This window comes from Somniosus microcephalus, chromosome 3, assembly GCF_052327205.1.
Source record: "Somniosus microcephalus isolate GS21.2 chromosome 3, FLI_Smic_1.0, whole genome shotgun sequence".
Classification (NCBI taxonomy): domain Eukaryota; kingdom Metazoa; phylum Chordata; class Chondrichthyes; order Squaliformes; family Somniosidae; genus Somniosus; species Somniosus microcephalus.
Genome location: NC_140989.1, coordinates 382,984,814 through 383,000,568, shown reverse-complemented (window position 1 = coordinate 383,000,568; position 15,755 = coordinate 382,984,814). Strand labels below are relative to the sequence as shown.

At 48.8% G+C, this 15,755-nt stretch overlaps 1 protein-coding gene across 1 annotated transcript in view; it reads right to left on the bottom strand.

Moving 5' to 3' along the window:
* Positions 1-15,513, bottom strand: part of LOC147122471 (uncharacterized) — a 300,233-nt gene extending 284,720 nt beyond the window's left edge. Inside the window, exon 1 of the mRNA XM_085983628.1 lies at positions 15,095-15,513. Within this exon, the coding sequence (XP_085839754.1) occupies positions 15,095-15,161 (67 nt within the window). The 5' untranslated portion in view covers positions 15,162-15,513. The remainder of the gene's footprint in view (positions 1-15,094) is intronic.
* Between the last annotated feature and the right edge of the window lie 242 nt (positions 15,514-15,755).

Genomic DNA, 15,755 nt, shown 5'->3' with positions numbered 1-15,755 from the left:
TAGAGAGTGGGGTCCCAAAATTCATTGAGTGAGTGGGGGGGGGGGTGGCGGGATTGCTCTGCTGGCACAAGTGTGGCAGAGTGGCACTACACCTGCCCTAGACCCAGGCTGGAGGCCCCATCCCAAACGCATGCCTGGGGCGGACACACCACTCCTGCAGGGCTCGTGGCTCAGTGGTGCCCACCCCAGACCACTGGCAGAATGTCGGAGTGGTGCCAGTGTAAGAAAAGAAGCCCCGAAAAAACGACTCCTCTTCTGTTCTTCACTCCCAATGGAGCAAGCGAGCTTCTTCAGGAAGATAATCTATCTCCTCTAGGATCGATTACCTATGGTTTCTAAAGTTTTGGGACTCTTTTGCAGTCCTCAGTGGGACTGTAGCAGGAAGGAAAACATGGGATGGAATCCTGGCAGGGCCGGGTCATTTTCCGGTGCTCGATCCAGAGATTGGCTGCAATTCAACCTTGGCCCCCTAAATTGAATTTTGAGGCCTAAGAGTTGAACTGTAAGAAAGAAAGACTTCCATTTATATAGCGCCTTTCATGACCACCCGACGTCCCAAAGCGCTTTACAGCCAATGAAGTACTTTTTGAAGTGTAGTCACTGCTGTAATGTAGGAAACGCGTCTTCCAATTTGTGCTCAGCGAGCTCCCACAAACAGCAATGTGATAATGACCAGATAAGCTGTTTTAATTATCTTGATTGAGGGATAAATATTGGCCCCAGGACACTGGGGATAACTCCCCTGCTCTTCTTCGAAATAGTGCCATGGGATCTTTTACATCCACCTGAGAGAGCAGACGGGGCCTCGGTTTAATGTCTCATCCAAAAGAAGAGATCACAGCCCATGCTGCATGATCCCACCCTGACCTACTCCCACCCCCCCCACAACACACACACACACACACACACACACACAGACAAACAGACCGCCCACCACCCCTCACCCCCCTCCTCCCCGCCACCACACACACACACACACATGCACATCATTTGATCGCAATCGGGAGCAGGAACCCTAGTTGATTTTTCTGCTCCCTTAACATAGCCCTGGCTGAGGTCAGCTTACGCAGCACAGGCTGAGGAATGAATCTGGGGCCTACTGGCCTATCTAGCTCAACACCACTGCATGTGCTGTATTAACACACTAATCCTTTGTAGGAGCCATAATAGGGGAAAGAACTTGCAATTATATAGCACCTTATCATACCTCCGCAATCTCCCAAAGCAGTTCACGTACAATGAATGACTTTGAAGTGCAGTTGTGGTTGTTCTGTAGGTGAGAGCCGGAGCTATTTTGCACCCAGTAAGATCCCTCACACAGCAATGAGGTGAGCAGCCAGTTACTCTATAATTTTTGGTCTTTTTGTTTGAGGGACGAATGTTGGCCAGAACTCTGGGATAACTACCTCCTTGCTCTTCTTCAAAGAGTGCCTTGGGACTTTAAAAGCTCCCCCTGAAGTACAGAACGACAAGCTGGGCCCCAATTCAACATATGATCCAGAGGATGAGGTTATTTTATGCAAGTGCAGAAATACATATTTTCTATTAGTTCGCTGTCAGCGGTACACTGGGAGATTACAACTACAGAATGAGGCTGAAATTTTTGTTACCTAAGGGGTGACATTGTTGTTAATAGAAAAATATTGTCAATTAAAGTAAAAATTCAAAGAGGTTATTGCAAATCTTTCTTGCCAATCTTCGCCAACTCTTTCCTTCCTGCCACACCAGGTTAGAGATAGTTTCCTCAGTGGAGTCAAGGTGCGATTCTCCTTTGAATAGTGAGATCATGCAACATGCTACATACTACACTGAACCCACAAGCCTTGACTGGCTCATACTACATGGCATAGAAACATAGAAACATAGAAGATAGGAGCAGGAGTAGGCCATTCGGCCCCTCGAGCCTGCTCCGCCATTCAATGAGATCATGGCTGATCATCCACATTCAGTACCCTGTCCCTGCCTTCTCCCCATATCCCTTGATCCCTTTAGCCTTAAGAAATATATCCAACTCCTTCTTGAATAAATTTAATGAATTGGCCTCTACTGCCTTCTGTGGTAGAGAATTCCACAGATTCACCACTCTCTGGGTGAAGAAATTCCTCCTCATCTCTGTCCTAAATGGCCTACCCCTTATCCTTAGACTGTGACCCCTGGTTCTGGACTCCCCCGCCATCGGGAACATCCTTCCTGCATCTAGTCTGTCTAGTCCACCACCAGAGCAATCAAGGCACTCAAACAGATCCTTCAACAGCCTAAACGCATATTCAATACTGGACTACTGAATTTGTCTATTGTTATAACTGGTGTTTGAAATAGTTTAAAGATATGTTAGACAGCTCAAAGCCTTGCAGGTGTTGCCTCCATCTCGAACGTCCTCTACTTTCTCAAATCCTCCTTAATCCTTCATACTATTGTTCATCTTGATCACTCTAATATCAAATGATATGGAACAAAGGCAGGTAAATAGAGTGGAGGTATGGATCAGCCATGATCTAATTAAATGGCGGAACAGGCTCGAGGGACTGAATCACCTATACCTGTTCCTATGTTCCTAACAACTATTTCTTCTCTAACTTCTCACATACTATTATTAACCTCTGCACTATTATCGTCACTCATATGTCTGCCCCCAAACCTCAGTGGTTTAATTGGTGAGGTCAGTTTGGAACTGAACCATACAGAGTTTCTTGGTCTATTTGAGTTAGCCGGTCTTAGCCAATGAGGTAGTAGAGGTACCACAACAGGCCTCAATGCCCCAGGCCATCAACCAGGGCTTCCATTTCTGATTGGATCCAGCGACCCATGTTGGAACGGGCACGTGTGAAATGAACTTGGCCGTATTGCACCCCATTGTCTAAATAGCTGCCAACATTCATCCCCTGCGCTCATACATAAAGAATGGTCAGTTGGCCGAGGTACTAGAGGAGGAACAGGACTCTAGGAGGAGTCAATGTCTTCAGGAGAGAAAGGGAGGGGGAAAACGAGTGAAACTCAGCAAAAAGGCCTTCCCTCGTACAGTCTGCCAACATTCCCTCTAAGCTGCGCGGCCACACAGCTGCCTGCCGGTCCAACACAGCCCGGGACCGGCTTTTCCAATGAGAAATTTTGCGCTTGCGTGGAACTTTGAATGAGCCGCAGAGCCCGTTAAAGGGGCCCCACAACCAAAAACATAATTAGGGGAAACATTGCTGTCCACTACCCACCATTTATGTTCACGATGCCCAAAATTCGCATTCTATTTTCAACCCCTCCAATACTTCCACTGTCCCTTCCACTAGCTTGCTTACCAAGGAAAGGCGCATGTATATAAAGATTTAATCGCCTTGTGCCCAGTGTGTGTCTCTCACACACCAGTCTTCACAAAGTGTCATACTTTGTCGTAAGTGCAAAACAATCTTAATAAAAGAGAAAGAAATTCAGTCATCAACTTAGAGCCTGAAATTTACAAGGAGATACAATTAACCTCTGATTGACCTCATGAGTTCACAAGCAGATTTAGTTAGCTGGGTTTAGTGAGTATGGTATTGACACGGTGGTGCAGTGCTTATGATACTGGACTTTTGGGGTTTAAATCTCAACATGGCAAGTTGTGAAAATGAATTCAATAAATCTGATCATTTGTAGGCTGACACCAGAATAATTAGCATGAAAACTACTGGCTGGTCTTCCAGGAAAGGAAATCTGTCACCCATACCCATTTTGGCCTATGCATGACTTTATTCCCACACTTTAGGGATGATTTTAATCCTACTCGCTCAGCAGAAACCTGGCGGGTGGATAGTTATAATCGTCCTGGCTCTTACCTGTCCGAAAGCCGCCATGATCGCAACATCTGCAATTTTAACCTGCTCTCCTGGGCAGGCAGCAGGGACAGGAGCCCGGAGCCACCAGGGTCCTTCTTTACATATGCATGTTGCGGCCCGATGACATCATTGAGACCCGACTGTAATTTTAACTCTGGCCTGAACAAGGAATTCACCTGGAGTTAAAATCAGGGCCAGGAATCCTCTCGAGGAGTCGAGCACATAATCCAGGATGACACTCCAGTGCAGTACCAAGGGAGTACTGTGCTGTCAGAGCTGTTAAACTGAGGTCCCATCTGCCCTCTCAAGTGGGAGTAAAGGATCCCAGTGCACTTATCAAAGAAGGGCAGCAGAGTTCTCATGGTGTCCTGGCCATTATTTATCCCTCAACCAACATCACTAAAACAGATGATCTGGTCATTTACTTCTTCACTATTTGTGGGACCTAGCTGTCCGCAAATTAGTTGCACAATTCCCTACAGTACAACAGTGACCACACTTCAAAAAATACTACGAAGCACTTTGGGATCTCCTGAGGTACTGAATGGTGCTCTATAAATGCAAGTTATTACTTAATCTATTACTAAAGTTGATTATAGGGCTGATTTGGAGATATTGTACTTCCAGGAGGGAAGCTGCACTTCAAGGGATCATGGATTGGAAATAGGGCTAAAGCATTATAGCCCCCATTGTCTGACTGCACTCCCCTTGAAAGCGGATCCCCACTGTGGGCACAGGATTGCAGAATTTTTTTTAAATAAGCGTTCCTGGGATGTAGGCATCACTGGCAAGGCCAGCATTTAATGCCCGTCCCTAATTGCCCTTGAGAAGGTGGTGGTGGTGAGCCGCCTTCTTGAACCGCTGCTGTCCCTGTGGTGAAGGTACTCCCATACTGCTGTTAAGGAGGGAGTTCCAGGATTTTGACCCAACGACGATATATGTCCAAGACAGGATGGTGTGTGACTTGGAGGGGAACTTGAAGGTGGTGGTGTTCCCATGCGCCTGCTGCCCTTGTCCTTCTAGGTGGAAGAGGTCGCGGGTTTGGGAGGTGCTGGTGAAGAAGCCTTGGCGAGTTGCTGCAGTGCATCTTGTAGATGGTCCACACTGCTCTTGCATCACTTCAAAATGATGATGGTGTAGCAATCCTGCTTTTATAACGAAAGACTTGAAAGAATTGCATTTACATAGTGCCTTTCATGACCTCAGGATGTCCCAAAGTGCTTCACAGCCAATGAAGTACTTTTTGAAGTGTAGCCACTGTTGTAATGTAGGAAACGCAGCAGCCAATTTGTGCACAGCAAGCTCCCACAAACAGCAAGGAGATAATGGCCAGATAATCTGTTTTTGTTATGTTGACTGAGGGATAAATATTGGCCAGGACACCGGTGATAACTCCCCTGCTCTTTTTCTAAATCGTGCCATGGGATTTTTTACGTCCACCTGAGAGAACAGACTGGGCCTCGGTTTAACGTCTCCTCCGAAAGACGGCACCTCCGACAGTGCAGCACTCCCTCAGCACTGCACTGGAGTGTCAGCTTTGTTTTTTTGTGCTCAAGTCCCATGAAATGGGATTTGAACCCACAACCTCTGACTCTGAGGCGAGAGCGCGACCCACTGAGCCACAGCTGGTACCGACATGCAGATATTACCTTTGTTTATGAAAGAAGGGCAATGGGAGTGAGAAACAGAAGAAGACATACACTCCAGTCTTCGTTCTCAAGTGCACCACCTGACTGCATTATTCTACAGTCACTCCATTTGGCGGGGGTTCTATGAATACACAGCCTCCACCCAACGACTCTCACAGGAGCAAAGGAAACTCCAACCGGGGAACACACTCATCCATCGCCCCGGCCAGATAAGAACTCTGTAGGCTTCAGAGACTGTGACAATTGGGGAGAAAAGTGAGACATTTGCGCTACGAAAAAAATCAGGGGAATTACTGCAGTGCTTTGACCTAACCCCACTTAGAATCGTAGAAATTTATGGCACAGAAGGAGGCCATTCGGCCCATCGTGTCTGCGCTGGTCGAAAAAGAGCTATCCAGCCTAATCCCACTGTCCAGCTCTTGGGTCAGTAGCCTTGAAGTTTACAGCACCTCAAGTGCATAAGACTATTTGCAAGTTTACAGATTTTGTTAACAAACACAAATATGAAAATGAGACAATCATTTTTTTTTTAAACTTCAAATCGCTCAAAAATGTTTTAAAGCTCCAATACATCACTTGTGGGTGCGGAGAAAGACTGACTTACAAAGAGGATTCAGCTCCACGAATTGTGTAAGCATTCCATTCTATATTACTCATGGGCCCAGCTGGAAATTCCTTTAGATTACAGCACAGCTAAAATCCCCTGCAATTACTTGTGTTACACGACTGCCTTAACCCCATAACATTATGTCATATGTCGTACATCTTTAAAATGGCTGAAAAAAAAGCATATCTGTCAACCTCAGCATAGTGTGTGAGGTCTGTGACGTGTAGTAGGACTGCTGGAAGCTCCTTCGAAAATACCAAGGTCCTCGGGCCAAAGAAAGTGCAAGGCAGATGTGCCAGGCGGGAATTTGTTGAGTACAGCGCTCAGTTGAAGAACAGCTAACCATTGGTTGTCCGAGCGAGCCGTACGTCGTTACTCTTGATATAGCCCACTCAGTAATTAAAGCATTCCAAAGCTATCAGTTATTTTTTTTTTTAAAAAGGTACCAGAAGTTAATTAATTTTTTTTTAGGAACGCATCGCTAGGTATAAAGTTCACTGGATAATGACAGTTAAGTTAAACATTTCACGCACAATGGGCCAATGGTGCAGCACTTAGGCACTCCAACGTGCTGGGCTTTGAGAAGGCAGTTCACCACATGCCAAGCTCTGGACATCAGTCAGTCCACCAGGGGGAGTGCAAGGTGGAGGCCAGCAGGGAAAATCAGCATTCAAAACCACCTGAGCTAGCCTTGTGCAACTTCCAATGGCTTGACCTTGGATGAGTTGTTAAACCGACTCCCTGTCCCTGTTCTGGTAGTAAAAGTGGATGTTTCTGATCTCCATGGCATTATTTAAAGAGCAGAAAGTTCTCTTGGTGTTCTGGCTAACATTTCTCCCTCAACCAATGAAATAGAAAAACTGGTCATTCATCTCATTGCGTATTATAGGACCTTGCTGTATGCCAAATGGCTTCTGCATCTGTGATAAATCCAAAAAGTGGAACAAGGAACTCCAAAGAGGCTAGATGTTAGAATTAACATGAGTACTTTATTAACAACTGGGAAACACATTTACAGACAGCCTGCATCAGCATCCTGGCCTTCCACCTTGTGCTGACCTATACAGGAAGCGAAACCCCTGACCTTAGCAGCAGCATTGGCTACAGCACCACCCGGTGGACAACCCCAACCATAACAACCCAGATCACTATAGCATTCATCCACATAACAACAGTACTTGCACTAACTCGCCAAGAGTTCTTTGGCAGCACCTCCCAAACCCACGACCTCTTCCACCTAGAAGGACAAGGGCAGCAGGCGCATGGGAACACCACCACCTCCAAGTTCCCCTCCAAGTCACACACCATCCTGACTTGGAAGTATATCGCCATTCCTTCATTGTCACTGGGTCAAAATCCTGGAACACCCTCCCTAACAGCACTGTGGGAGCATCTTCACCACACGGACTGCCTCACCCTGTCCCTACCACTCTCCTCACAGACTCCCTCACCCTGCCCCACTCCTGTTCCCACAGACTCCCTCACCCTGCCCTACTCCTGTTCCCCACAGACTCCTTCACCCTGCCCTACTCCTGTTCCCCACAGACTCCTTCACCCTGCCCTACTCCTGTTCCCCACAGACTTCCTCACACTGCCCCACCCCTCTCCCCACAGACTCCCTCACCCTGCCCTACTCCTGTTCCCCACAGACTCCTTCACCCTGCCCCACTCCTGTTCCCACAGACTCCTTCACCCTGCCCCACCCCTCTCCCCACAGACTCCCTCACCCTGCCCTACTCCTATTCCCCACAGACTCCCTCACCCTGCCCTACTCCTGTTCCCCACAGACTCCCTCACCCTGCCCTACTCCTGTTCCCCACAGACTCCTTCACCCTGCCCTACCCCTCTCCTCACAGACTCCCTCACCCTGCCCCACTCCTGTTCCCCACAGACTTCCTCACCCTGCCCCACCCCTCTCCCCACAGACTCCCTCACCCTGCCCTACTCCTATTCCCCACAGACTTCCTCACCCTGCCCTACTCCTGTTCCCCACAGACTCCTTCACCCTGCCCCACTCCTGTTCCCACAGACTCCTTCACCCTGCCCCGCCCCTCTCCCCACAGACTCCCTCACCCTGCCCTACTCCTGTTCCCCACAGACTCCTTCACCCTGCCCTACTCCTGTTCCCCACAGACTCCTTCACCCTGCCCTACTCCTGTTCCCCACAGACTTCCTCACACTGCCCCACCCCTCTCCCCACAGACTCCCTCACCCTGCCCTACTCCTGTTCCCCACAGACTCCTTCACCCTGCCCCACTCCTGTTCCCACAGACTCCTTCACCCTGCCCCACCCCTCTCCCCACAGACTCCCTCACCCTGCCCTACTCCTGTTCCCCACAGACTCCTTCACCCTGCCCTACTCCTGTTCCCCACAGACTCCTTCACCCTGCCCTACCCCTCTCCTCACAGACTCCCTCACCCTGCCCCACTCCTGTTCCCCACAGACTTCCTCACCCTGCCTCACCCCTCTCCCCACAGACTCCCTCACCCTGCCCTACTCCTATTCCCCACAGACTTCCTCACCCTGCCCTACTCCTGTTCCCCACAGACTCCTTCACCCTGCCCCACTCCTGTTCCCACAGACTCCTTCACCCTGCCCCACCCCTCTCCTCACAGACTCCCTCACCCTGCCCTACTCCTATTCCCCACAGACTTCCTCACCCTGCCCTACTCCTGTTCCCCACAGACTCCTTCACCCTGCCCTACTCCTGTTCCCCACAGACTCCTTCACCCTGCCCTACTCCTGTTCCCCACAGACTCCCTCACCCTGCCCTACTCCTGTTCCCCACAGACTCCTTCACCCTGCCCTACTCCTGTTCCCCACAGACTTCCTCACCCTGCCCCACCCCTCTCCCCACAGACTTCCTCACCCTGTCCCTACCCCTCTCCCCACAGACTCCCTCACCCGGCCCCACTCCTGTTCCCACAGACTCCCTCACCCTGCCCTACTCCTGTTCCCCACAGACTCCTTCACCCTGCCCTACTCCTGTTCCCCACAGACTTCCTCACCCTGCCCCACCCCTCTCCCCACAGACTCCCTCACCCTGCCCTACTCCTGTTCCCCACAGACTCCTTCACCCTGCCCTACTCCTGTTCCCCACAGACTCCTTCACCCTGCCCTACTCCTGTTCCCCACAGACTTCCTCACCCTGCCCCACCCCTCTCCCCACAGACCCCCTCACCCTGCCCCACTCCTGTTCCCACAGACTCCCTCACCCTGTCCCTACCCCTCTCCTCACAGACTCCCTCACCCTGCCCCACCCCTCTCCCCACAGACTCCCTCACCCTGCCCTACTCCTATTCCCCACAGACTCCCTCACCCTGCCCTACTCCTATTCCCCACAGACTCCCTCACCCTGCCCTATTCCTGTTACCCACAGACTCACTCATTCTGCCTCACTCTCACAGAAGTTGATATTCTTCTCCATCCCCTCTCTCTCTCTCTCACACAAACACCGACAGTCTGTCCCTCCCCTCTCACAGACACTGAAATTCTGCCTCGTCCCCTCTCTCTCACTGACACTGATATTCTCCTCCATCCCCTCTCTCTCTCACAAACACTGACAGTCTGTCCCTCCCCTCTCACAGACACTGAAATTCTGCCTCGTCCCCTTCTCATTGACATGGACATCCTGCCTTGTCCTGTTTACCTCACAGCTGCTGCTATCCTGATCAAATGCTGTCTTTAATTAATCTGTTGTTGGGGGACTCTGACCAAGGCCAACCTGCAGCACCAAGTGCAGAATAACTGGTCATTTATCTGATTGCTGTTTGTGGGATCTTGCTGTGCACAAAATGGATGACATGTTTTCTCCCTGAACAAGGGTGACTGCATTTCAAAATAATTCATTGTGTGTGAAGTGCTTTGGGACACCCTGAGAGACACGATAAGGTGCAAGTTATTTTTTTTAAATGGTGGTTCGTCATCCAGTAAAGCTTTTCAGAGAAAGAATTAAATGGAAAATTACATTTGGGATACTTTCTAAATTAAGATAAAAGTAATGACAGTCAGAAGCCTCCAATAAAGAAGCACTAATTATCTTCCTTTCTTCTTTAACTGAGACAGCCAGGAGGAGGGGATCTGCTGTAGTCAGTGCCGCTGTGTGCCTAGTTGCTAGCAAACATGCGAGTGCCCCATGGCATAATCGAGACTCTGGAGTACTCCGTCCTGCGGGAAGTACCTCCTCTTGGCATTGCCCCCCAGGAACAGGATTCAGAGAGGGGGCTGCCCCCTCTCCCCCCTAAATCCTTTGGCACGGTATATTGGCACTAACTTGCTGCCTTAAAATAAAGCAACATTTTTAGCAGTCTCCTCACGGAGTAAAGCGGGTAAAAGTTGAGCTCCTCGTTCTTAACTTGGCAAAGGAATGAACTAAATTGAGCAGCTGAGGGAATCAGAGGACTGATTCTCCCGGGTGGTTACACCAAATGAACTGTCTTAACCGAGGTGGGCACGAGTGAAGAATTGGGCACAAGGAGTCATTCTGCCAGCTAACTGCCACCCAACGCCACCTACAGGCTTTACCGGCAGAAGTGACATCGGGCGTTTAATAGATCAGTCCAAATATGGATGGGCGTATGTAATGTTAGAGGACATCATTTGTAACTTGGCACCAGGAACGCAGTGAGTTCCTTCCATCCAGTGTTACTAGGATTGTTGGGGAAGGGGGGGGGGGGGGGTTAGCGGTTAAAATTTAAAGGGCTACTTTGATTAAGGTGACAATAACAACAAAGAGCTTAAAATTTGATGGTCAGCTGGTACTGCCCGGTCAATCTATGGGGCAGCACACAAAGGGTGGTAGAAGTTTGGAACTCGCTTCCGCAAGTGACAATTGATGCTCGCTCAATTGTTAATTTTAAATCTGAGATTGATAGATTTTTGTTAACCAAAGGTATTAAGGGACATGGGGCAAAGGCGGGTGTATGGAGTTAGGTCGCAGATCAGCCATGATCTCATGGAATGACGGAACAGGCTCGAGGGGCTCAATGGCCCGCTTCTGCTCCTATGTTCCTGTGGCACCTGAGGCAGGTGCCCCTAAATGGCCTTGGCACACGCCCTCAATGTGGAAATGACGCTGGGGTAAGGAGTGCACCAAAAATTCACCTCCATTGCAGCAAGCCCCATCCTCCACCATCACATCCCCCCACCCCGACCCCCACCGGTCCCCCCAGATGTTTACTGGGTTTGTTTACAGTGGCTAAGTAACAGGCCCCCCTCCTATAACCAGCCTTCAATTCTGATCAGAGACTGTCGATAAAGATTATGTGGAAATACATCAAATGTGTGACCCACTTAGACCAGAAACAAGTGGCTCAGCCACTCTGATACTGGCCAGTTGAGACAACAACAACAACTTGCATTTATATAGCACCTTTAAAACATCTAAAGGCACTTCACAGGAGTGTAATCAGATATAATTTGACACCGAGCCACATAAGAAGGTATTAGGACAGGTGACCAAAAGCTTGGTCAAAGAGGTAGGTTTTAAGGAGCATCTTAAAGGAGGAGAGAGAGAGAGAGAGAGGTAGAGAGGCGGAGAGGTTTAGGGAGGGAATTTCAGAGCTTAGGGCCTCGGCAGATGAAGGCATGGCCACCAATGGTGGAGCGATTAAAATCGGGGATAATACAATGTATCGGCCAACTTAAATGACACCTGTCGTCCACGTTGATGACTTGGAAGCTTGGCACAGCCTGATGTGCAGAACAGTCTGAAAAGGCCGAGTGGGCGAATAGCCTACTCCTGCTCCTATCTTCTATGTTTCTATGTTTCTAAGTCACTGAATGCTTGTCCGAATACAGATCCACGTGCACCCGGCACACCTTAAACAAGTGTGGCCGTTCCTCACACGTGAATATAGGCCGTCAGCATCAGCAGACTATTCGACAGCAGGCGGCACCACAGTGAAGCCCTCACCCAACATCCACACGTGCAACCACCAGCCTGTTGAATGGCCCATAAGAGCAGGAACCCTGGCTGGTTTCTGCCCCACCAGCCCCAGAATCCGCGAGACTAAAATCAGTTAATCAATAACAATCGAACAGCAATTTATTAATTAATGGCAATTAAAACTTCGGCAATGATGACCTTGTCCTCCAGGCCGAGTTAAAAATAAGTGTTTGTTAATCTGCTGTGTCATTCTCTGCAGTCATGACTCGGCAATTTGGAAGGACTCCGCTATAGATAAGGCTCTTCTTCAAAACATTTCACGTTGCCAGTAATCATGCGACTACTGGATGAAAGTAAAGCACGTAGGTAAATAGAGTGGGGTGGATGTTCACTGCCTTCGGCTGGCGTTAACGGGACAGTAACAGACTCAAACTCTTGGTCCGTGGCCTTAGCGCCCCGCCACCACCGGCGATGCGGCCGTCTGCATTTTGAAAGTGTCCGAAGCGCCCGCCTGATCCAGGCGGTAGGCCCCTTTTAATATGGGAATCGGGGTCCTCTGGCGTAAATAGGACCCCGATTGCCATTTTTTGGTGGGAAATAGTCGGACGCCGTGCAGCACCATGGAGCCGAAGAGGCCCACCAGAGGTTAAGTGCTGAATCATCTTTGCGGGGCCCCAGAAGGAGCAGGAGGCCCACAAAGATAATCCCGGCTGCTGCCGCCCCCCCCCCGGGATCACCACCCTCTGTGCGCGCGAACCCCCTCCTGCAACCTTGGCTGGCGGCTGCCCAGGCCCGATCTGGAGGCCCTCAATCTGGCGAACCGGTCCAGCAGCTCACTAGCCAAATTTAATTGAGGGCCGGGGCCTACGACTGAGCAGACGGCTAATGGCTCCCTTAAATGACCAGTTAATCTATTTTTTGCTGGTGGTTGTCGAGGGAAGAATGTTGACCAGAACACCAGGAAGCTCCCTGAAGAGTGTCATGATATCTTTCTAATGCCCACCTGGGCAGGCATGCAAGAACCTGGTTGAATGGGTCACCTGAAGGGCAGCACTTCCGATGATGCAGCGCACCCTCGGTACTGTGTTGTGTGAGCAGCCTGCTTACATCATCGCATGCAACCAGAGAGCTTCAGATCTGAGGAAAGTTTTCTGAAGGTGAAGATGCAGCCAAGCGCCAAAGGTGTAGCCAGATTCACTGAGGATTCAGCGATTCCTTTGGGTCTCCAGAAGCTTTGGCCTGCCGCAATCCCTACAGTATTCCGCTTAATTACTAATTACATTAATTTAAAAAGATTTGCAAGGATGATACCAGAACTGAGAGGTGATATCCATCAGGAAAGATTGAACAGGCTGGTGCTTTTTTCTCCAGAAAAGAGAAGGTTGAGGGGTGACCTGATAGAGGTCTTTAAGGTTATGAAAGGGTTTGATAGGGTAGAAAACAACAACAACAACTACAACTTGTATTTATATAGAGCCTTTAATGTAGTAAAACGTCCCAAGGTGCTGCACAGGAGCATTGAGAGACAAAAAATTTGACACCGAGCCACATAAGGATAAATTAGGGCAGGTGCTTGGTCAAAGAGGTAGGTTTTAAGGAGCGTCTTAAAGGAGGGTAGAGAGGCGGAGAGGTTTAGGCAGGGAATTCCAGAGCTTAGGGCCTAGGCAACAGAAGGCACGGCCACCAAAGACGTAGAGAAGATGTTTCCACTTGCAGGCGAGACCAGAACGAGGGGTCATAAATATAAGAGAATCATTAATAAATCCAATAGGGAATTCAGGAGAAACTTCTTTACCCAGAGCGGTTAGAATGTGGAACTCGCTACCACAAGGAGTAGTTGAGGCGAACAGCATCGATGCATTTAAGGGGAAGCTGGATAAAAATATGAGGGAGAAAGGAATAGGAGGTTCTGTTGATGGGGTTAGATGAAGTAGGGTGGGAGGAGGCTCGTGTGGAGCATAAACACCGGCATAGACCAGTTGGGCCAAATGACCTGTTTCTGTGCTTTACATTCTGTGTAATTCTATGTGATGTACAAAATAAACTGAATAATGAGATAAATGTATGTAGATTAAAAAATGAAGGCTGGAAAAGAATCTTTAGAAATGAGCGGGGGGAGGGGGTGTTTGTAAAGATCTGCCGCTTACTCAATGAGACAGTTCAAGGTGATTTACATCATCACATCCTCTATTTGCCAACAACCTTTGACAAAGATTGTTTCCTTAAATGTTCTGTGGGCACATTAGCTGTGAAAGAACCCCATTCATTTTCACTCTGCCAATAGATAACAGTTTAAGCTTTTAATTACCTCGCACAGAAGACAGATTTGATTTTCTGAAATTGCCTATCACACAGAGTTAGTATGTTATTGTGGAAATCTGCTGTGTCATTCTATGCTAGCCATAACTCACAATGTCTAAAGAACTTAAGGATAAGTTACAGATAAAACCTTCCTTCAAAACATGTTCAATGCCAATTTTGCCAATTTTCTCCATCCCTTCCCCTGTCCCAGTTAACTCTTCGTTGCAGTACAGTTCACCAGGTATCAGCCACCCTCTGGTACAACAACTTGCATTTATATAGCGCCTTTAACGTAGTAAAACGTCCCAAGGCTTTTCACAGGCGCATAATCAGACAAAAAAATGAACACCAAGCCACATAAGGAAACATTAGGATAGGCGACCAAGAACTTGGTCAAGGAGGTAGGTGTTAAGGAATGACTTAAAAGAGGAGAGAGAGGTGGAGAGGTTACGGGAGGGCGTTCTAGAGCTTAGGTACCTCACCAGAGTGCCATTCTTAGTGAGCGCTGGCAGGTTATTCAACTGCAATGACAGCCCAACATTGACTTTGAGGGGCTTTGCATACATAGAAGCTTCGAGCTGAAAGCACTGGGTAGCAGTTAGCAGTTGACTCTCTCCTCCCTGACACAGGGGCATTGTAGTGGTCCCCACTGTCGCTTTAGCCGCCTGTTCAGCACCAACCGGGAATCAAACCCTGGTCTGTATGGCTTGTGCTGTTACTTTGGTTAAACTTCCTGAAGCTGTCAGGGAACCAGTGCTTCACCGCTTCGAATATTCAAACAACCACTTGTTGAAAGTAAAACAGAAGTGGTAAGTATACTGAGTATTAACAATGCTGTATTACCTGGAATCATGACTGATGACTCAGTGCTGCTGCCAGTGGTGTTCAGTGTTCCGTTCCTCTTCTCCATTCCTTAACCCTTGACACTTTTCTTCTCAGGCTCTTGAGTGCTTGACGTGAATCAAACGGCAGAGGAATGTGTTGGGTTTGTTTCCTCTGCTGTAAACTGACTTGAGCCAGATCCCACCCTAGATGCAGAGCCCTGGGCACGACTCCAGGAAAGCAGCAGTGCTTTCAAACTAAGGGAGGGTGGGTGGGTGGGGGTGGAGAGAGCTGTGGGGGCCAGGGGGTGGGGGAATGCGTTACAGCAGCCTCAGCTATAATCAACCTTAACACTACCACTCAAAACTGAAAGTAAGAATGACTGCAGACACTTATCAAGAGGGGGGGGAAAAAGGAAAAACCCTTATGAGACGCTTATTTGTTTTGACAGGAAGTTTGAATGTGCCTGACCAATCAGCTGATCAGGGTGAAAAAAACAGGATACTCTGCAGTTTTGAAATGTGGGCCCATTTGAGCTGACTACAGGAATGCCTGACAGATTGAAAAGCCGAACAGCTGTCCTGTTGAAAACAGACCCGGGCTGGTTTGTTTACTTGTTTTGCTACTGTTGGTTTTTTTATATTTTAAGTTGTTACTCATTGCTTTTGGCATTTGCTCTGTG